This window comes from Oncorhynchus gorbuscha, linkage group LG14 (genome assembly GCF_021184085.1).
Source record: "Oncorhynchus gorbuscha isolate QuinsamMale2020 ecotype Even-year linkage group LG14, OgorEven_v1.0, whole genome shotgun sequence".
In the NCBI taxonomy this organism is placed as follows: domain Eukaryota; kingdom Metazoa; phylum Chordata; class Actinopteri; order Salmoniformes; family Salmonidae; genus Oncorhynchus; species Oncorhynchus gorbuscha.
In genome coordinates, this window is record NC_060186.1 from 13226213 (window position 1) to 13248787 (window position 22575).

At 44.6% G+C, this 22575-nt stretch overlaps 1 protein-coding gene across 12 annotated transcripts in view; it reads right to left on the minus strand.

Annotated features, from left to right (window-relative positions):
- LOC123994460 (protein phosphatase 1 regulatory subunit 12A-like) overlaps positions 1 to 22575 on the minus strand; it is a 78744-nt gene that overhangs the window by 11175 nt on the left and 44994 nt on the right. For 4 of the 12 annotated variants that reach the window (XM_046297075.1, XM_046297077.1, XM_046297072.1 and 1 more), the window contains exons 9-21: positions 22017 to 22153; positions 20334 to 20441; positions 19234 to 19497; positions 16630 to 16721; positions 16068 to 16187; positions 15355 to 15507; positions 14835 to 15002; positions 14453 to 14611; positions 13535 to 13625; positions 12731 to 12913; positions 12336 to 12537; positions 7446 to 7576; positions 6946 to 7011 (exon numbers count right to left, since the gene is read on the minus strand). In XM_046297075.1, the coding sequence (XP_046153031.1) occupies positions 6946 to 7011; positions 7446 to 7576; positions 12336 to 12537; positions 12731 to 12913; positions 13535 to 13625; positions 14453 to 14611; positions 14835 to 15002; positions 15355 to 15507; positions 16068 to 16187; positions 16630 to 16721; positions 19234 to 19497; positions 20334 to 20441; positions 22017 to 22153 (1874 nt within the window). The remainder of the gene's footprint in view (positions 1 to 6945; positions 7012 to 7445; positions 7577 to 12335; positions 12538 to 12730; positions 12914 to 13534; positions 13626 to 14452; positions 14612 to 14834; positions 15003 to 15354; positions 15508 to 16067; positions 16188 to 16629; positions 16722 to 19233; positions 19498 to 20333; positions 20442 to 22016; positions 22154 to 22575) is intronic. The other 8 variants (XM_046297083.1, XM_046297073.1, XM_046297084.1 and 5 more) reach the window with 6 other exon arrangements.

The window sequence follows — 22575 nt, forward strand, 5'->3', positions numbered from 1 at the left end:
CAATGACAGAGGTCAAACGTTTTCTGTAAGTCTTCACAAGGTTTCCACACACTGTTGCTGGTATTTTGGCCCATTCCTCCATGCAGATCTCCTCGAAAGCAGTGATGTTTTGGGGCTGTTGCTGGGCAACACAGACTTTCAACTCCCTCCAAAGATTTTCTATGGGGTTGAGATCTGGAGACTGGCTAGGCCACTCCAGGACCTTGAAATGCTTCTTACAAAGCCACTCTTTCATTGCCCGGGCGGTGTGTTTAGGATCATTGTCATGCTGAAAGATCCAGCCACATTTCATCTTCAATGCCCTTGCTGATGGAAGGAGGTTTTGACTCAAAATCTCACGATACATGGCCCCATTCATTCTTTCCTTTACACGGATCAGTCGTCCTGGTCCCTTTTCAGAAAAAGAGCCCCAAAGCATGATGTTTCCACCCCCAGTGGCAGCGCAGCCTAGTGGTTAGAGCCTAGTAACCGGAAGGTTGCAAGTTCAAACCCCCGAGCTGACAAGGTACAAATCTGTAGTTCTGCCACTGAACAGGCAGTTAACCCACTGTTCCTAGGCAGTCATTGAAAATAAGAATTTGTTCTTAGCTGACTTGCCTAGTTAAATAAAGGTAAAAAAATAAATAAAAATACAATTCTTCACAGTAGGTATGGTGTTCTTTGGATTCTTTGTCCTCCAAACACGACGAGTTGAGTTTTTACCAAAAAGTTATATTTTGGTTTCATCTGACCATATGACATTCTCCCAATCTTCTTCTGTATCATCCAAATGCTCTCTAGCAAACTTCAGACAGGCCTGGACATGTACTGGCTTAAGCAGGGGGACACGTCTGGCCCCGCAGTATTTGAGTCCCTGGCGGCATAGTGTGTTACTGATGGTAGGCTTTGTTACTTTGGTCCCAGCTCTCTGCAGGTCATTCACAAGGTCCCCCCCGTGTGGTTCTGGGATTTTTGCTCACAGTTCTTGTGATCATTTTGACCCCACGGGGTGAGATCTTGCGTGGAGCCCCAGATCGAGGGAGATTATCAGTATGTCTTCCATTTCCTAATAATTGCTCCCACAGTTGATTTCTTCAAACCAAGCTGCTTACCTATTGCAGATTCAGTCTTCCCAGCCTGGTGCAGGTCTACAATTTTGTTTCTGGTGTCCTTTGAGAGCTCTTTGGTCTTTGCCATAGTGGAGTTTGGAGTGTGACTGTTTGAGGTTGTGGACAGGTGTCTTTTATACTGATAACAAGTTCAAACAGGTGCCATTAATACAGGTAACGAGTGGAGGACAGAGGAGCTTCTTAAAGAAGTTACAGGTCTGTGAGAGCCAGAAATCTTCCTTGTTTGTAGGTGACCAAATACTTATTTTCCACCCTAATTTGCAAATAAATTCATAAAAAAATCCTACAATGTGATTTTCTGGATTTATTTTCTCTCATTTTGTCTGTCATAGCTGAAGTGTACCTATGATGAAAATTACAGGCCTCATATTTTTAAGTGGGAGAACTTGCACAATTGGTGGCTGACCAAATACTTTTTTGCCCCACTGTATCTATCTATATATATCGTAGCCTAGTCTCAAGTAATAAATTCAATGCAGAATTAGCCTTATATTTTGGTAATGAATGATGGGTTATGCATAGTAAGCGTCTAACTTTTAGACTGTCTCTTGCGCAATACGCAAACCTGTGCTCCACTTTCTGGACTCTTTTTTTTAAAAAACAAAGTCTCCTTAGCTAGACTAGAATACCTTGCTGGACATTTGTTGTCGTTGTTGCTGCATTTCTTATAACAATAGACTACTCGAAGAGGGACACAAGACTCTTGCTCACTGAATGTTAAATACAGCAGCCAGTAGAACTCATGGGTAGTTTGAAAGAGAGAATGTGCTAGACTATACAAGTCATTTATTCAGACCCATAAACTATTCAAAACTCGTGGAGCAGTGAACACCTTCTGCATCTAAATTCTTGTCCTATATTACTCAAGCATGTCGTTAGAATTATGACAACGTATTTCATTTAACTGTTGAAAGCGAGGAAGGAATGAAGCAACACGAGAGAGAAATGTGTAGGCTAATAACAGAGGAATTATTACAAAAAAAGGTTAGTCAAATTTGCTAGCCTATACTTGTAACTTTGTAGGCCACAACGTGCTGCACCAGAATCACATGTTCTCTCCCTGCTTTATCATGGTTTGAACAAGGTGCGTAATGCCAGTCCATACAATACAGTAATACAGTTAACACTGAAAAGATAAGTGCCATTTAGCCATAGCATAGCTATATCTCCCAGCTGCCCACTGCACTGAAGATAGGAAACTCTGTCACCACTGATAAATCCACCATAATTGAGAATTTCAATAAGCATTTTTCTACGGCTGGCCATGCTTTCCACCTGGCTACTCCTACCCCGGTCAACAGCACTGCACCCCCAACAGCAACTCGCCCAAGCCTTCCCCATTTCTCCTTCTCCCAAATCCATTCTGCTGATGTTCTGAAAGAGCTGAAAAATCTGGACCCCTACAAATCAGCCGGGCTAGACAATCTGGACCCTTTCTTTCTCAAATTATCTGCCGAAATTGTCGCCACCCCTATTACTAGCCTGTTCAACCTCTTTCGTGTCGTCTGAGATTCCCAAAGAATGGAAAGCAGCTGCAGTCATCCCCCTCTTCAAAGGGGGGGGACACTCTTGACCCAAACTGCTACAGACCTATATCTATCCTACCATGCCTTTCTAAGGTCTTCGAAAGCCAAGTCAACAAACAGATTACCGACCATTTCGAATCTAACCATACCCTCTCTGCTATGCAATCTGGTTTCAGAGCTGGTCATGGGTGCACCTCAGCCACGCTCAAGGTCCTAAACGATATCTTAACCGCCATCGATAAGAAACATTACTGTGCAGCCGTATTCATTGATCTGGCCAAGGCTTTCGATTCTGTCAACCACCACATCCTCATTGGCAGACTCGACAGCCTTGGTTTCTCAAATGATTGCCTCGCCTGGTTCACCAACTACTTCTCTGATAGAGTTCAGTGTGTCAAATCGGAGGGTCTGCTGTCCGGACCTCTGGCAGTCTCTATGGGGGTGCCACAGGGTTCAATTCTGGGACCGACTCTCTTCTCTGTATACATCAATGAGGTCGCTCTTGCTGCTGGTGAGTCCCTGATCCACCTCTACGCAGACGAAACCATTCTGTATACTTCCGGCCCTTCTTTGGACACTGTGTTAACAACCCTCCAGGCAAGCTTCAATGCCATACAACTCTCCTTCCGTGGCCTCCAATTGCTCTTAAATACAAGTAAAACTAAATCCATGCTCTTCAACCGATCGCTACCTGCACCTACCCGCCTGTCCAACATCACTACTCTGGACGGCTCTGACTTAGAATACGTGGACAACTACAAATACTTAGGTGTCTGGTTAGACTGTAAACTCTCCTTCCAGACCCATATCAAACATCTCCAATCCAAAGTTAAATCTAGAATTGGCTTCCTATTTCTCAACAAAGCATCCTTCACTCATGCTGCCAAACATACCCTTGCAAAACTGACCATCCTACCAATCCTCGACTTTGGCGATGTCATTTACAAAATAGCCTCCAATACCCTACTCAACAAATTGGATGCAGTCTATCACAGTGCAATCCGTTTTGTCACCAAAGCCCCATATACTACCCACCATTGCGACCTGTACGCTCTCGTTGGCTGGCCCTCGCTTCATACTCGTCGCCAAACCCACTGGCTCCATGTCATCTACAAGACCCTGCTAGGTAAAGTCCCCCCTTATCTCAGCTCGCTGGTCACCATAGCATCTCCCACCTGTAGCACACGCTCCAGCAGGTATATCTCTGGTCACCCCCAAAACCAATTCTTTCTTTGGCCGCCTCTCCTTCCAGTTCTCTGCTGCTAGTGACTGGAACGAACTGCAAAAATCTCTGAAACTGGAAACACTTCTCCCTCACTAGCTTTAAGCACCAACTGTCAAAGCATCTTACAGATTACTGCACCTGTACATAGCCCACCTATAATTTAGCCCAAACAACTACCTCTTTCCCAACTGTATTTTATTTATTTATTTATTTTGCTCCTTTGCACCCCATTATTTTTATGTCTACTTTGCACATTCTTCCATTGCAAAACTACCATTCCAGTGTTTTACTTGCTATATTGTATTTACTTTGCCACCATGGCCTTTTTTGCCTTTACCTCCCTTCTCACATTGTATATAGACTTGTTTATACTGTATTATTGACTGTATGTTTGTTTTACTCCATGTGTAACTCTGTGTCGTTGTATCTGTCGAACTGCTTTGCTTTATCTTGGCCAGGTCGCAATTGTAAATGAGAACTTGTTTCAACTTGCCTACCTGGTTAAATAAAGGTGAAATAAAAAAAAATAAAAAAATCTGCGTGCTTTTATGCGTTCCTGTCGTGCGTAATGTGCACGTATTGGATAACGTCCCAATCATTTTGGCCTGTCTTTAATGTAGGGCTCATAATATGCATTTAATCAGGCTCAGGTTGCATCAGGCTTGAATGTTCAAATCAAAGCTCTAATCATAACCAGACATAGGCCTATTTATATGCTTTGAATGACACTTCCTGTTTTGACGGTGAAATACCGGGTTACACGGGAGAAAAGTGAGTTATTCGCAGGATGGAACATTTGTAAAATACCAGGAAAATATTCAACTGATTGCTAGGTGACGTTAGTTGACTGTACCTGAACCAAAACTCTTGTATTGTTCATCCTATAGCTTGTTCTCCATCTCCGTAAATGGTGAGCCAAAATGTTTTCAGCCCTTATTTCCAATGACTAAAACGTTATTTTCTCATGCGCTCTCATCTCTCTGTACCAGACATATTGTGAACAAAATAGTTTGGAACATCAAATCGCAATACACACAGAATCGGGAGAGTCGCTATACATATCGTATCGGCCCCTAAGTATCGTGACATCGTATCGTGAGGTCCCTGGCAATTTCAAGCCCAGGGAGAAACCCACATCAACTCTGCCAGGAGGAAGCAGCTCTTCCTGAATGATTTCCTATTTTGCTTTCTGTTCAGGCCACGCCCCAATGTGCAGCCTTCAACAACAGATATGCTGGCTTTCCGGCTGGTTGCTCCGTCTAGCCACCCTCATCCTCCTCCCACTGTGTGCGTCATCTGCAGCAAAGCGCCTGGCCACGTCACTGTCTGCTACGCAGTACTGCACAGGACACACCCCTTCCAAAACAGGAAGACTTAGCCAGGGAGAATCCATATTATTCAACCTTTATTTGGACAAGAAAGTCATAACGAGACTAAGGTCTCTTACAGATGAACTCTGCATAAATACATCAGATAAAATATACAAAATTACAAAAAGTATTAAAACAGATCTATCAGTGGTCACTTATCATTACTCTAAACTGACCAAGGAGGATGATAATATCTCATTTCAGAGAGCTCTGGAAGTTGTTTTTTTTGCAACTTTTATGTGGAACAAAGCAGCTTTACCCAACTCTGGAGCCCGAAAGGGCCTCCAGTAGCATCCAAGCCTGAGAGTGGGTTTGGTGATTTTCAAGTATAAATTGAATCAATGATGATACAGTAGACATAGGAAGTTTCTGCACGAGTCCTTTGTAGATAAATAAAAATGCTGCTCTCCTTACATACAAAAGAGGCCCAAACCCACACACCAACCTTCCCCTCTCCCAAAGCTACAAAGGAACTCTATGGGGGTTCTTTATCTATTATTACAGGGAGATGTCATGTCCGCTAAAAATAAGTCTGGCTGATGGCATAATGTCTGATTTTTCACTGCATGTGAAAAAATAAAACCTCTAAAAAAATATACATTTACCATTACTGCCCAAAAAAGTAACTAGTCCAGAATATTTTCTCCTCCATTCGCAGAATAGTTTTCCAAATAGTGAAAACTGTATGTACGTTCAACCTTTGACATAAACAAGACAAATTTCCTTTGCGTTTCAGGTCACCTTAGCGACAGGACAATCACAGGAAAGGAGGAACCATTAAACCCAAAGTCATCAGAAAGAGGGAGTCGTTACAGTACCAAAGCTGGCCAAAATAGGCCAAATCAAGGCACTTGCTTGGCCTTGACTATAGACAAAAGAGCAAAAATAGTTGATTGGGGTGAGAAAAAAAAGAAAAGAAAAAAAACTGGCCAATCACTAAAGAGCAAGCGTTTAATCAAAACTATCAGTCACCCAATAAATGAGCATGTCTTTCCACAATAGTGTTCATTAGTCAGTATGTGCCGACATCAAAGTTTAGTTGGATAAAAGTTAAATCATCCTTTAGTTTGGGTCTCAGCCTGGAGGTTGGACCACAGTTGCGATAAAGAGGTCAATGGAACTCAACCAAAACAATTGCAATGCCATGGAAACAAGTGGTAGAAAAGATCTGGAACATCCTCATTGCCCCCCAGCAAAAACAACCTATATTTAGGCTATTGTTTATTATGTATATTTCACAATATGTTGAGGTATAAATCTGAGCATAATACTAGTAAGGATGTCAAGCACAATATATAAGTCCATGTCATCGTCAATCAATCAATGGAGTTCATGACATACACACACTGACACTAATGTAGACATGCCTTTCAGTTAAAAACTACTGACTTCCCATAACCAATTTCTGAATGCTAGCTGTGCAACCATCTCATACAAAATGAGAGTTAGCATTTAGTATTCACTTCTTCAAAAAGTGAAACAGGAAAACTTCTAAAAGTTATGCAGCGAAAATAGCCAAATATATCCAAATCACACTTTAGTAACCACCTTGAGCCCGTTTCAAATGAATACATAAAATACGGAATATCCACTTAGTTTGATCAGATTAGTGGAATTTGCGCCAATGAGGGCGTCACTGCATCCTGCGTTCCAATGACCTCTTTACAGCAACTATTCCAGGTTTATTTCTACATGGTTGTGTGGACTGAGGTTACCTGAGGTTCACCCTTGATGCTGCCTTCCTCTGAGTCCGCCGACTGGTCTGGGTCATTGTCATCACTCTGGAATACAAGGAGGGAAAGGAGGTCAGGAACAGCCCCGGGACAGTTATCCTCAGAATAAATCCATAGCCTGGCTGCAATTCCCCATTTTTTTTTTTTTGTTAACTAGGCAAGTCTCTTAAAAACAAATTATTATTTACAATGACAGCCTACTGGGGAACAGTGGTTTAACTGCCTTGTTCAGGGAAAGAACAGATTTTTTTTTTTACCTTGTCAGCTCGGGGATGCCGTCCCAATCAGCTAAATCCAGAGGTGTTTCATGAGGTGTACTTAAGTGTAGTACCTCGAGAGTAGTTGTACTGCTAAATCTATAAAATGGCTTTTTACCTCAAAACTGACATGTATCCTTATTGCCTTATGGGTGGGTCAAGTGGGCTCTGATCATTACACTTGAGGCATGTCCACATTAAAGTGTCAGTGTGTATGTCACAAACCCCATCTTGGGTCCAGAAAGACACCCCGGTGGAGCGTCTCTTCTCACGGGGCCGCCGGCGATCCCGTATGGAGCGGGGCTGGGACTTATCCTCTCCCTCCTTCTCCTCCTCCTGCTGCTTCTTGTCTGATTCTGTCAATCACAGAGAGCTTGAGTGAGACACATGCACCTGACCCAACACATTTGGGGTCAATTCCAATTCTGTATCCTGTTTACATTGTCAAATCAATAATCACCCAATAAAATGAGCATGTCCTTCATCAATAGTGTTCATTATAGCCAGTATGTGCCGACAAAGTTTAATTCGATCAAAGCTTAGTCCGGTAAAACTTAAGTCAAATCTTTGCTTTGCGCCTCACAAGTGGCGCATCGGTCTAAGGCACAGCATCGCAGTACTGAGGTGCTACTACAGACCCGGATTTTATCCCAGCCGGGCCAGGACCCATGGGGCATTGCACGTCATTCAGGTTAGGAGAGGGTTTGGCTGGCTGGGATTTCTATGTCTCATTGTGCTCTAGTGACTACTTGTGGCGGGCCATGCACCTGCAAGCTGACTTCAGTCGTCAGTTGGACGGTGTTTCCGCCGACACATTGGTGCGCCTGGATTCCATGTTAAGCGAGCATTGAGAGTCAAGGTCATGTTTCATTCAATCCTCTCCCTGCCTGGGTGGAATTCAGGTTAACTGTTCTGTGCTCAGATGGCTATTAGATACAGTGCCTTCAGAAAGTATTCATACCCCTTGACTTATTCCACAATTTCCACAGCCCGAACTCAAAATGTATTCAATTGATCATTTTTTTCACCCATCTACACAAAATATCCCATAATGACAAAGTGAAAACATATTTTTTAGGTTTATTGAAAATGTAATAGACATTAATTTACTAATTTACATGAGTATTCACACCCGAGTCAATTCTTTGCAGAAGCACCTTTCGCTTTGAGTAGTCTTCGGTGCCTGTATTAGCTTTGCACCACTGGATTTTAGGATTTTCTCCCATTCTTCCTTGCAGATTTTCTCAAGCTCTGTTAAGTTAGATGGGGAGTGGCGGTGAACAGCAATCTTCAAGTTTTTCCACGGTTTAAGTCTGGGGTTTGGCTGGGCCACTTGAACATTCACATTCTTGTTCTGAAGCCATTTCAGTGTTGCTTTGGCTGTATGCTTGGGGTCATTCTGCTGTTGAAATGTAAATCGTCATCCCCCAGTCTAAGGCCATTTGCACTCTGAAGCAGGTTCTCAACGAGAATATGCTTTTATGTCTCCATTCATTGTTCCCTCTATCCTTACCAGTCTCCCAGGCCATGCTGCTGAAAAGCATCCCAGTAGCATGCTGCTGCTACAACACTTCACAGTAGGGATGTGTTATACGGGTGATGAGCTGTGCCTGATTCTCCAGACATAGCGCTTTGCATTCAGGCCAAAGTGTTACATTTTTGTCTCAGACCACAGAATCTTTTGCCTTAATGCTCTTAAGGTTTTCACATGCATTTTTGCAAACTCCAGGCATGCTGCCATGTGCCATTTTCTCAGGAGTGGCTTCAGTCTGGCCACTCCCATTAAGCCCAGATGGGTGAAGTGCTGTAGAGACTATTGTCCTACTCTAGAAATTATTTTATAACTTTCCCAGATACATGCCTCATCACAATTATCTTGGAGCGCTACGGACAGTTCCTTGGACGTCAAGGTATAGTTTCTGCTTCAACATGGACTGTGGGACCTTATATAAACATGTTTATCTTTCTAAAAAAGAATGTCCAAACAATTGAATTGGCCACAGGTGGACTCCAAGTTGTGACATCAAGGATGATCAAAGGAAATTGGATGCACCCGAGCACAATTTGGAGTGTCATAGCAAAGGGGTGTGAACACATACATTGAACAGAAATATAAATGCAACATGTAATGTGTTCGTCCCATGTTTCATGACCTGAAATAAAAGATCACAGAAATGTCCATATGCACAAAAAGCTTATTTCTCTAAAATGGTCAAATATTTGTGCACATTTCTCATTTTCCAAGATAATCCAACCACCTGACAGGTGTGGCATATCAAGAAGCTGATTAAACAGCATGATAATTACACAGGTGCACCTTGTGCTAGGGACAGGAATTTCCAGCAGAGCTGTTGCCAGTGAAATACATTTTAATTTCTCTACCATATGCCACCTCCGTCATTTTAGAGAATTTGGCAGTATGTCCAACCGGCCTCGCAAGTGCAGAGCACATGTAACCACGCCAGCACAGAACCTCCACATCCGGCTTCTTCACCTGCGGGATCGTCTGAGACCAGCGACCTGGATAGCTGATTAAACAGGAGTATTTCTGTCTACAATAAAGCCTTTGTGGGGGAAAACTCATTCTGATTGGCTGGGCTTGGCTCCCCAGTGGGTGGGCCTATGCCCTCCAGTCATGTGAAATCCATAGATTAGGGCCTAACGGATTTATTTCATTTGACTGATGTCTTTATATGAACTGTAACTCAGTAGAAATAATTATAATTGTTGCGTTTATATTTTTGTTCAGTATAAATTAGATCTGTATTTCATCTTCACACATGTTTTCTAAAAACATGTTTCCACTGTCATTATGGGATATTGTGTGTAGATGGGTGAGAATCTATTTAATCCACTTTGAATTTAGGCTGTAACAAAATGTAGAATAAGTTTCTGAAGGCACTGTATATCTAATAATGATAAATACTCCAGCCATACCTCAACATGGGAATACATTCTACATCAGTAGAACTAAAGCTTCTATTTTTCAATGAATAGGTCTGCTGTTGAAAGCAGGAGTATCTCAGTATAATATTTGTGCGTCTATGTGTGTCTACTCAGTCAATCAATGTACTGCTGAAAGTGTGTCCAGAATGCGTACAGTTTGGTATGAGAGTACATGCTTCTCATACTGACACATCAAATGGCAGCAAAAAACTCAGCAAAAAAGAAACGTCCCCTTTTCAGGACATTGTCTTTCAAAGATAATTAGTAAGTATCCAAATAACTTCACAGATCTTCAATATAAAGGGTTTAAACACTGTTTCCCAAGCTAGTCCAATGAACCATAAACAATTAATGAACATGAACCTGTGGAATGGTCCTTAAGACACTAACAGCTTACAGACGGTAGGCGATTAAGGTTACAGTTATGAAAACTTAGGACACTAAAGAGGCCTTTCTACTGACTCTGAAAAGTTCTCACGTCACCCCGCTCCTCCGCTCTCTCCACTGGCTTCCAGTTGAAGCTCGCATCCGCTACAAGACCATGGTGCTTGCCTACGGAGCTGTGAGGGGAACGGCACCTCAGTACCTCCAGGCTCTGATCAGGCCCTACACCCAAACAAGGGCACTGCGTTCATCCACCTCTGGCCTGCTCGCCTCCCTACCACTGAGGAAGTACAGTTCCCGCTCAGCCCAGTCAAAACTGTTCGCTGCTCTGGCCCCCCAATGGTGGAACAAACTCCCTCACGACGCCAGGACAGCGGAGTCAATCACCACCTTCCGGAGACACCTGAAACCCCACCTCTTTAAGGAATACCTAGGATAGGATAAGTAATCCTTCTCCCCCCCTTTAAGATTTAGATGCACTATTGTAAAGTGACTGTTCTACTGGATGTCATAAGGTGAATGCACCAATTTGTAAGTCGCTCTGGATAAGAGCATCTGCTAAATGACTTAAATGTAAATGTAATGAAAAACACCAAAAGAAAGATGCCCAGGGTCCAGGGTAATAAATTGTCATGTCAGTACTGTGAGACACCTAAGATAGCGCTACAGGGAGACAGGACGGACAGCTGATCGTCCTCGCAGTGGCAGACCACATGCAACAACACCTGCACACGATCAGTACATCTGAACATCACACCTGCGGGACAGGTACAGGGTGGCAACAACAACTGCCCGAGTTACACCAGGAACGCACAATCCCTCCAACAGTGCTCAGACTGTCCGCAATAGGCTAAGAGAGGCTGGACTGAGGGCTTGTAGGCCTGTTGTAAGGCAGGTCCTCACCAGACATCCCCGGCAACGTCACCTATAGGCACAAACCCACCATCGCTGGACCAGACAGGACTGGAAAAAAGTGCTCTTCACTGATGAGTCGCGGTTTTGTCTCGCCAGGGGTGATGGTCGGATTCTCGTTTATCGTCGAAGGAATGAGCGTTACACTGAGGCCTGTACTCTGTAGAGGGTCTGTCATGGTCTGGGGCGGTGTGTCACAGCGTTCAGATTGCCTGCAATGACAACAAGCTCAATCTGAACGCTGTGCGTTACAGGGAAGACGTCCTACTCCCTCATGTGGTACCCTTCCTGCAGGCTTATCCTGACATGATCCTCCAGCATGACAATGCCATCAGTCATACTGCTCGTTCTGTGTTTGATTTCCTGCAAGACAGGAATGTCAGTGTTCTGCCATAGCCAGCAAGAGCCCGGATCTCATTCCCATTGTGCACGTCTGGGACCTGTTGGATCGGAGGGTGACGGCTAGGGCCATTCCCCCCAGAAATGTCCAGGAACTTGCAGGTGCCTTGGTGGAAGAGTGGGGTAGCATCTCACAGCAAGAACTGGAAAATCTGGTGCAGTTCATGAGGAGATGCACTGCAGTACTTAATGCAGCTGGTGGCCACACCAGATACTGACTTAATTTTGATTTTGACCCCCTCCTTTGTTTAGGGACACATTATGAAATTTCTGTTAGTCACATGTCTGTGGAACTTGTTAAGTTTGTGTCTCAGTTGTTGAATCTTATTATGATACAAATATTTACACGTTAAGTTTGCTGAAAATAAAAACAGTTGAAAGTGAGAGGACGTTTCTTTTTCGTGAGTTTATGAGGTTTAATACAATCTATAGTATTTAGAGATTTGAAGCCTTAGGTCTGCCCTCATTGCTGACCTTTCTCAGTGTCCCTGGAGGAGCGGCTGTAAGAGGAGGTGATGCCGGACAGGCTGTTGGGCCTGTTGAGGGAGCTGGAGGAGGAGGTGATGCCGGTCAGGCTGTTGGGCCTGTTGAGGGAGCTAGAGGAAGTAGAGGACGGGGTGGAGGCCGTGCTCAGGGTGGTGGCTGAGGTGGTGGAGGGACGGTAGCGCTGGTAAGTCTGGAGAGAGGAGAAAGAACAGGAAGTGCGGAATGGTTACTGTCTTCAGATCAAACAACCTGGGCTTGAGGAAAACTGCAACAAAATAAAATCTCAAAAGTGATTGTCAGTTTACACATCAACAGTAAACTTATATGTTGCATTTCCAGGTGGATAATAGAGCATTGTAAATAACGAGGAAGCCATCACATACCTCTTCGAAGCTGCGGTACCTCGACCGGTAGTCGTCCTCCTTGGTTTCACCAGTCTCCTTCTTCTCCTCCTGCTTCTCCTTGTCTTGTTTCTCCTTCTCTTCCTTCTCCTCGTCCCGGGTCCGTATGGGGCGGCTCCTGCCGATGGTCTTCTCTGCCTCTTGGAGGTCAGTTAGAGTCACACCCTGAGAGGAGATTGAGAGAATTTAGTGAATATCTGACAAAAAGGGTTGCAAGAGCAATGTTTTTTATTTGGCCAATTTAATTTCCTCATGGAGGAGAAAAACTACAAAATGGAATTAAATCTGCGTTTTGGAAGAGGAAAATGGTTAACTAATTTCAGGCATTCACTTATTGCACTGTGAACATTTGGGTTATAAAAAGTGGACAATTTAACAGGGCATTTTAAGCTGAACCATATTTAGTTATTTCAGATAGTATTAGTGACAGCGTGGAAAAGGACCAGCCCAGTTTCCTACGGCATGTAAACAATCTCATTAAAACTCGGCACGCTTAGGCATGCTTGCCAATTTATACAATATTTATGTTTCCACAATAAAAACTGGCAACTTAAAAAAAAAAAATAACAATCAGTTCAGCTATATTACCCCAAGCCACATTAAAGGCAGAATACTTGACAACACGTACCTAACTTTTTCTGTAGGACTCATAGCAGAGAAATGGACTAACCAACCATTACAAAGACCAAAAAGAAGTGACTCAGTTGAAACTGCATTTATCGACAAGTATTTGGTTGGCCATTTAGGCCCAGTTCAGAAGCAGTCAGGACAGACGTCTTTACTAACCTGGGTAGACCGTCTGGACTGTCTAGCCTGTCTGGAGCGGGCTTTCCTCTGGGACTCCGACTCTTCATCCCGGACAGGGGTGAGGTACGACCTGCAACACAAACAAGGACAGGCGTGAGGTATAACCTTGAACAAAAACAAGCTATAGCCACACATAACAATGATTGACATGGTAGTTGTGAGATTAGGCCATTTACTTCAACAGTTGTCGACAACAATCTAAAATGACAAATCTAACATCCAAATGTTTTTTCTGCTCACCATTTAATCAACCATATTCTTATTGTACTATCAGCTATGGAGATATTTAATCTCCTTTCACCTTTTATTTAGCGTTAGTATCAAAATATTGCAAATATTGAGCGAGCAACAAGACAGGTAATTGTAATGTTCTCTTTGAAGAGGGAACGTGTTCCTTCATCCCACACAAAAATATCAACTCAATCACTGGTGAGCCTTGGCTTGGCCTTCAGAAACACCATCTTCCTTATAAGGAGAACTTTCTGAAGCAGACAGGGTTCTAGAACCCTCCCAGAACAGGTGGCTTCTTTCAGCAGCAGTGACTTCACAGGAAGACGTGCTCTTAACCCCATTCATTTTAACAGACTCCCACTCCTCCTCCAGTGTGTACACACTGTAGGAGATCACACCCAATTCTCAAATAAAGGCAATGCAATCTCAACCAGCACAGGATCCTGCAAGCTTCAAGATATTCCGCTTTCTGAGAGACGGCAGTCATTACATTGTTTCTAGTTGCATAAAGAAGAGAAGAAACATGAGCTTTGTGTAAAATAGACAATGTGTGTATCAGTGATATCCTTGTTTTTCCCCTGTGGGTGTCACGTGTGGGCATCCATGTGTGTTTCCATGTTTGCATTTCAGAGTGTGTGCGTTTGTGTAGGCGGGGGGTGCGCGTACGTGCGCGTGTCGGACCTGCGTCTCTCCCTGCCGTCAGAGCCAATGATAGTGCCAGTAGTGGACGTGGTGGTGGTAGAAGCAGTGTTAATCGTAGGGATGACTGCAGCAGACTCCTTCTCCCGCTCCTTTTCCCTCTCCGCACTCTCCTCTGCCCAGTACCTGATCCACAAAATTGTACACAGGACTTCAAAATATGACTAACATTTTTACATTCGTGTGTGTAGGGTTCTCCCAGGATTTTTCACACCTGAAACGGACATTTCCTGCAATCTAGATTTTTTTAAATGGCCTTAGGATAATAAAATAAGATGTACTTATTTTACATAGTGGCGCAGTGCCCCTCTTTCATTCTTTGGGGAGATCCCGGTGTGTGTGTGTGTACCTGCTGGTGAGGCTGGAGGATCCGGTGCGGGTGGAGGAGCCCAGGCTGGAGAGCAGGCTGCGGTCACGGAAGCCGGTGGGCGAGGTAACAGACGAGGTGGTTGTGGTGGTGCTAGTGGAGGAAGAGGTGGTCGAACCGAGGTCTTCATGCCTCCTGCCAAAGGAACCACTGTGGATACCAGTGGAACAACAGTCAGATAAGAAATGAGGAACAGGAAAGAGGAGGGAAGGAGAGTGAAAGGTAGGCTGGACAGGACCCATTACCCATACAAGGAATGACACACTATGAAAACTAGGCTATCAAAAACAGTTAACACTGTGGCCTTTGAAGATGAATTCCTCTCCATTAGCCATTACTCCAAAATGGGGTTGATCGCTCTTCAGTTGATGGGAGGGTCAAGAGAACACCAGTCAAAGACGCATGAAACTACACAACACTTATGCAGCAGAGACCGACAGACAGGTGACAGAGACAGTGGAGGTAGATAGAGGTTGTTGATCAGTGGGGGCTGGTAGTATACCTGCGGTAAATGCTGTAAGACTGGTAGTGGGAGGCGGGCGACTGCCAGGGTTTAGTGTTACAGGTGTTAGGGTCCAAGCTGGAGGCAGAAGAGGATTTGGCTGGCACGTCCCGCGTGCTGCCGCTCCGCCCTAGCGTTAGCGTGTGGGACGTGCTGGCAGTGTGTGGAGGTGGGGGCGAGATAGGCATGTTAGCAAGGGGGCGCACACCACACACATTTACATAACATGTATAAAAACTAAGCTCTGACACGCTTGGTCCATGTCTTGGTTTCTTGGGCCGTAGTGATGGATTCTGGGTCATGTAGTTTTGGAACCTTGCAGGCTGTAAGACCGTGACAATGGCAGATTGTAATGTAGAACCAGATGTGTAGTATAGAGAAACTAAAAGCACAGAAACCCGACAGGACTAGTACAGTCATGCAGGAGACTGTGGCATTTGTGACAGAGACGTTGAACTGACTTGCATGGATTTTCTCAGTAGATGTTTGCATGTGAAGCATGTATGTGCACTTGTGTCAAATGACAGTGCGAAATCAAATTGACATGAGGAATGAGCAAAACTACTAAGAGTCAACTGAAGTGGAACTGGATAGCTCCACAATGTTGTTAGTAAGTCCAGAACTAGTACTGAATGAAGATTGTGCACTGATCTGGTGTAGTGAGTCGGTCAGGTTGAGGAATGAGGGGTAGCATATCGTGAAGCGTGGCTAACCTGCGCTGATAGCTGGGTGTTGTTCGGTTGGTGGAAGCGCTTCCTTCACTGTTCTTCAGCTCATCGTCCCAGCGTCTCCTGGTGTAGGAGCCGCTACGTACCAGACTAGCAGCAGAGTCCCTGGGATTGGAACCACACACTACAATAGCACCCAGGGCTCCACAATATGCTGGCAAGGACCCGCAGCCTTGTGCTACAAGTCAATACTGGATAAATCCTCAAATGTGCCTAAATGTAAATCAGTAATGACTAACAAAGTATCAATGATCGATATTTGTAACATTATATTCTAGATAGTCAATATGATTGATGCTGGCCAAATGTGAACATTGAGAATATAATTTTCATGTAACTAATTCCTACACTTCAAAGAAATATGTACGAGGCCACTTTTTAAATATATAGATTTTTCATTGTAAACTGAAGTACTCAGAGGCAGCAGAGCAGCTACATAAAGACAACATGCAGTGCTGCTTTGGGCCTGTAACACACAGCAGTGAACAGCAGGTGGTGCTCCTGTCTATGCACTTTTCCCTTCGGAGGGACCACGCTGGCACTTCACCTGTTCTCCTTCTCGTCAATGTCTGATGTACTGGCCAGTCTCCTGGGGATGGTGGGGGCAACGTAGGCAAGTCTGGTTCCTTTGTCTTTTTCCTGCACATGAAACATTGGAGCCATTTGCTTGAGCTCCTAAACAAACACATGCTACATCTACTAACATTCTTCATGCATTGTCCCCCAGCCAACAAACCAGTTGTCAACAGACAGTGGATTTCAAATTCAACCTGGCAACACAACTTATCAAAACAGTCTGGAATGGTGAACCATCAACTTCATATGAATGATGACATCCGTTTCAAATCGTGCTATATGTCCAACCAGCTGGACACACACACACACACACACACACACAATATATAAATAAAGGGAACACTTAAACACAATGTGACTGCAAGTCAATCACACTTCTGTGAAATCAAACTGTCCACTTAGGAAGCAACACTGATTGACAATAAATGTCACATGCTGTTGTGCAAATGGAATAGACAACAGGTGGAAATTATAGGCAATTAGCAAGACACCGCCAATAAAGGAGTGGTTCTGCAGGTGGTGACCACAGACCACTTCTCAGTTCCTATGCTTCCTGGCTGATGTTTCAGTCACTTTTGAATGCTGGCGGTGCCTTCACTCTAGTGGTAGCATGAGACGGAGTCTACAACCCAAACAAGTGGCTCAGGAAGTGCAGCTCATCCAGGATGGCACATCAATGCGAGCTGTGGCAAGAAGGTTTGCTGTGTCTGTCAGCGTAGTGTCCAGAGCATGGAGGCGCTACCAGGAGACAGGCCAGTACATCAGGAGACGTGGAGGAGGCTGTAGGAGGGCAACAACCCAGCAGCAGGACTGCTACCTCAGCCTTTGTGCAAGGAGGAGCACTGCCAGAGCACTGCAAAATGACCTCCAGCAGGCCACAAATGTGCATGTGTCTGCTCAAACGGTCAGAAACAGACTCCATGAGGGTGGTATGAGGGCTCGACGTCCACAGGTGAGGGTTGTGCTTACAGCCCAACACCGTGCAGGATGTTTGGCATTAGCCAGAGAACACCAAGTTTGGCAAATTTGCCACTGGCACCCTGTGCTCTTCACAGATGAAAGCAGGTTCACACTGAGCACATGTGACAGATGTGACAGAGTCTGGAGACGCCGTGGAGAACGTTCTGCTGCCTGCAACATCCTCCAGCATGACCGGTTTGGCGGTGGGTCAGTCATGGTGTGGGGTGGCATTTCTTTTGGGGGCCGCACAGCCCTCCATGTGCTCGCCAGAGGTAGCCTGACTGCCATTAGGTACCGAGATGAGATGCGGTTGGCCCTGAGTTCCTCCTAATGCAAGACAATGCTAGACCTCATGTGGCTGGAGTGTGTCAGCAGTTCTTGCAAGAGCAAGGCATTGATGCTATGGACTGGCTCGCCCGTTCCCCAGACTTGAATCCAATTGAGCACATCTGGGACATCATGTCTCGCTCCATCCACCAACGCCATGTTGCACCACAGACGGCGGATGCTTTAGTCCAGGTCTGGGAGGAGATCCCTCAGGAGACCATCCGCCACCTCATCAGGAGCATGCCCAGGTGTTGTAGGGAGGTCATACAGGCACATGGAGGTCACACGCACTACTGAGCCTCATTTTGACTTGTTTTAAGGACATTACATCAAAGTTGGATCAGCCTGTAGTGTGGTTTTCCACTTTATTTTGAGTGTGACTCCAAATCCAGACCTCCATAGGTTGATAAATTTGATTTCCATTGATAATTTGTGTGATTTTGTTGTCAGCACATTCAACTATGTAAAGAAAAAAATATTTAATAAGAATATTTCATTCAGATCTATGATGTGTTATTTTAGTGTTCCCTTTATTTTTTTGAGCAGTGTGTATACATGTACGCACACGCACACTTAAAAGTTTGGGGTCACTTAGAAATGTCCTTGTTTTTGAAAGGCACATCTCTTTTTAACATTGATTAAAAATACAGTGTAGACATTGTTAATGTTGTAAATTATCAGCAACCATCACTCCTGTGTTCCAATGACACATTGTATTAGCTAATCCAAGTTTATAATTTTAAAAGACCAATTTATCATTAGAAAACCCTTTTGTAATTATGTAAACAGCTTAAAACTGTTGTTCTGATTAAAGAATCAATAAAACTGGCCTTCTTTAGACTAGTTGAGTATCTGGAGCATCAACAATTCTGAGTTTGATTACAGGCTCAAAATGGACAGAAAAATACTTTTCTGAAACTATTCTTGTTCTGCGATATGAAGGCTATTCCATGCGAGAAATTACCAAGAAAATTAAGATCTGGTACAACGCGGTGTACTACCTTCACAGAACAGCGCAAACTGGATCTAACCAGAATAGAAAGAGTGGGAGGCCCACTCTTGCACAACTGAGCAAGAGGACAAGTACATTAGTGTCTAGTTTGAGAAACAGATGTCTCACAAGTCCTCAACTTGCAGCTTCATTAAATAGTACCCGCAAAGCACCAATCTCAACAGTGGAGAGGCGACTCCGGGATGCTGGCCTTCTAGGCAGAGTTGCTAAGTCCTATAGGGTTGGACAGGCACTGAGGCCTGGGGTCAGACAGTGTGGTGTTAGTTAAATACTGACCTTCTCTTTGTCCTTGTTGTCCAGGGAGGAGGAGAGGCGGGGGCTGGAGGCTGAGCGCATCACCCCGGCCGTGTCCTTCTCCTTCTGGGCCTCCTTGGTGGCCGTGATCTCCGCCAGCGCCCCGTAGCTGCCCGTCTTCCTCAGGCCCAGGCGCCACGACGCCGGGGACTCGTCCGATTTCTTCGTCTTGTCATCCTCCTGTTTATCTTTAGGGGAGACCTCTTTAGGAGAGACCTTACCGGCAGGGGACACCTGCTGGGCCACCTGGGGGAGAGAGGGGAGAGGGGTTCGTGGTTAGCCGTTAGCCTAGACACGTTAATAAAGGGGGTTTATTCAGAAAGCAGACGAAGGCAGCAGTCCGGGTTTTAGTTTTCTTGGGTGAAGAACACAGAGAAGCAAAAAGCAAAGGAGTTTGTGTGGAATGAATCTGCAGAGGCTACTGTCTGATCTCTGGCAGCACAACAAAATGCAGGTGATGTTTTGAGTAGAGGTGCATGTTGGAGGGGGAACCAAAGGTCTGGAGACATGCTTGAGACACCACAAGTGACTTGTACCCCTAGAAATAACAACCACGTCTAGGTCGAAAAAGAGACATTGGACTCAATGGGACTCCCTGATACAATAAAGGTAAAAGTAATAAACTCCGGTATTAGACTTTTGACTGAGGGACAGAGTACAAACTCCTTACTCTCAGCAGCAGTGGCAGGCCTAGAATCAGACACTAAAGAGACTAAACACCATTCACTGATAAACTCCAGTTAGTGCATGGATGGATGGTACTGCTTCAATTCAACCTGTTAGGGTTTAGAGGGCTGTTAAGTCCTCACAAGCCTTGGGCACACTGCACACATAATGGCCAGAGAGACATCAAATAGACAATATTTAGAGCACATGAGCCACAGAGAAAGCATTATACAACTGTGTTTGAAGACTCATGCAGAAAATAAATGTTTCGGCGGGGAAGGGACTGTCACTAGGGGGGTTAGCAAGAGTGTTGACTGGATGGGCTATTGGGGTCAGGTGATTAGGCAAGTTGCGGTTTGGTGGGAAGGCAACAAGGGCATGGTAACTAATAACTCTGGAACACACCAATGCCTCACCATGGGTTTTTTGGGCACAAGAGAAATGCCAGTTTTGCGCAAGCCTTGACGCCACAATGCAGGACAGCTTGGCTCCGCCACAGGCAAGAGGGCAGTAATATAATCAGACTAAAGCCAACCAAGACAAGAGCCATGATGAGAGAGGGGCGGACAGAGAGAAACAGAAACAGAGTAGAGAGACAGAAGCAGCAGCAAAGACGGACAGTACCTTGCACAGACAGAGACAAAGACATATTTTAAGGCCTGATCACACCACACAATGTTTACTGACAAGGGGGTCAATCGTTTCTATTGGTTGAGTGAGTGACAGCTCTCGCAGGACACGAGGCTTTTTGAAGAGACAAGACAATGCTAGTCTCAAAGCGGACATTGTTAATCGTTTTGATCACTCTCGTTAGACAGAAGACATTGTGTTGTGTGTGTGTGTGCTAGGCATTAAAGTAGGAGGGGAATAAGGGCATTTCCACGAGAGATAACAGGAAATATGGATAACTAGGATAGTGATAGGTATATTTCATAGTCTGGACTTCAGCTTGAATGCAGAGTCCTCCAAGAAAATGCAATCAGATGGAGGATACATCCAATGGGAGAAATTTCCATGGGCACAAAACTTGACAATTTAAAACGTGACCATTTAAAAAATATTGAACTTCAAAGTGAAGTAAGAACAGTAGTAGTATAGACCGGGAATTGTTTGTAGCGTAACAGGTTTTTTCTCTTCTAGTTTAATGATACTGTGCCAGTGGTGTTGAAGGAAAGACAGTACGTTTGTAGTATCATTAGGATAATGTGGTCCCCCGCCTCAGTTCTTATGAGGGAATAAAGCAGAAGTGCCCTCCCTCTGAAGAGAGTAACAGGTCTACAGTTAAAGACACAGTATATGGACTGAGGTCACCGAGTACATTCAGTCAGCTGCAGCGCCACATCTGCACTGCAGAGGGCAGCAGACAAAGGGAAACTGTGGGGCCATTTTTTAACGATAAAATCCCATCCTCATTGTGTCTCGTAATAATCAACACTGCTAAAATATCTGACTGATGACCCCTGGAAGGACACAGGTAAGGCCAACAGTGTCAGTGTACCGTTAACATTGCGCAATGACTACTCACCCCCCCATGTACAACCACTGCCATGTTTGTTGAAGACCAGATCTCCAGTTCTTCAACTAATGGTAACTCTCACGCCCTGGGCCTCTGTGACACTTGTCTGTTCAGTGTACCGCAGGCGGCGACAACAAGACCTACACAAGTTTTGTACTATTCATGTGACAAATTCAACGTAACCCCCCTTTATGTAAACTCCGTGTAACTTGAGCCAAGTGTGAAGCGTGGGTTTGTGTTAACGCTTTTACTAAATAAAACATTGAATTATATCGATCTGTATCCTGGTGAGGTGTCCAGATGTCTCATCTCAGGGCCTCGCGTGAAAGCTGCATTCATAAACTGAGCTTAGGCATCGCTATGTATCCGGGATGACAGGTTACAGCCTAACGCATCAGCGGTTAAACCTTCCTTTTTAGGTTCTATAACTAACAAACTTCTGGGACACGGAACCACTTGGTCAGTCATGCGACTGTAGAAAGAGTTATTCAGTAGTGGGAGCTGTAAAGAAGTGACAAACTCTGCAGAAGAGGCTGACAAGGACTAGTGGAGGACTGCAGTGGACCTATCCACCAGGCCGTACCTTCTTGACAGGCGAGGTGAGAGTCACCTGGTTAGTGGGGCTGGTTGGGGAGGTGGAAGACACCGTAACGCTGGTCGGCGTTGGCACCACGGCAGTGCCGTTACTGTTGCTCACAGGGACAGGCGTCTTGCTCTTGTCTGGAGGGGAGGAATAGAGGTGCCAGTATGAGTTACTGATGCATAAAGACAGGTCTATACTTCATCTAACTACATGTCCTATTTTAAATGGTCAACAGAAGTGTCGTTGGCAATAAAATAAATTATACTCAAGTAGACTGTCTGTAGACCGTCGTTGCAACTGTTGTTTTTAAGATATGGTCTGATTAGCCAGGTAGCTACGGCTACAGAGGTAGCACCAAACCCCTCTTCAGAAATGTGTTTTAGTACTAAAATAACTTTTAAAACAGATGGGTTTGTTGGTGTTAAAATAGAACAGGTATGCTTTTTGGACCATATTTTGCTGATGTCATGCTGACCATCGTTTGTGTTTATACTTTTTCATAAAGATAACGACCATAGGGGATGTCATAACCAACAACGTTCATGTCGTTGCAACAAGT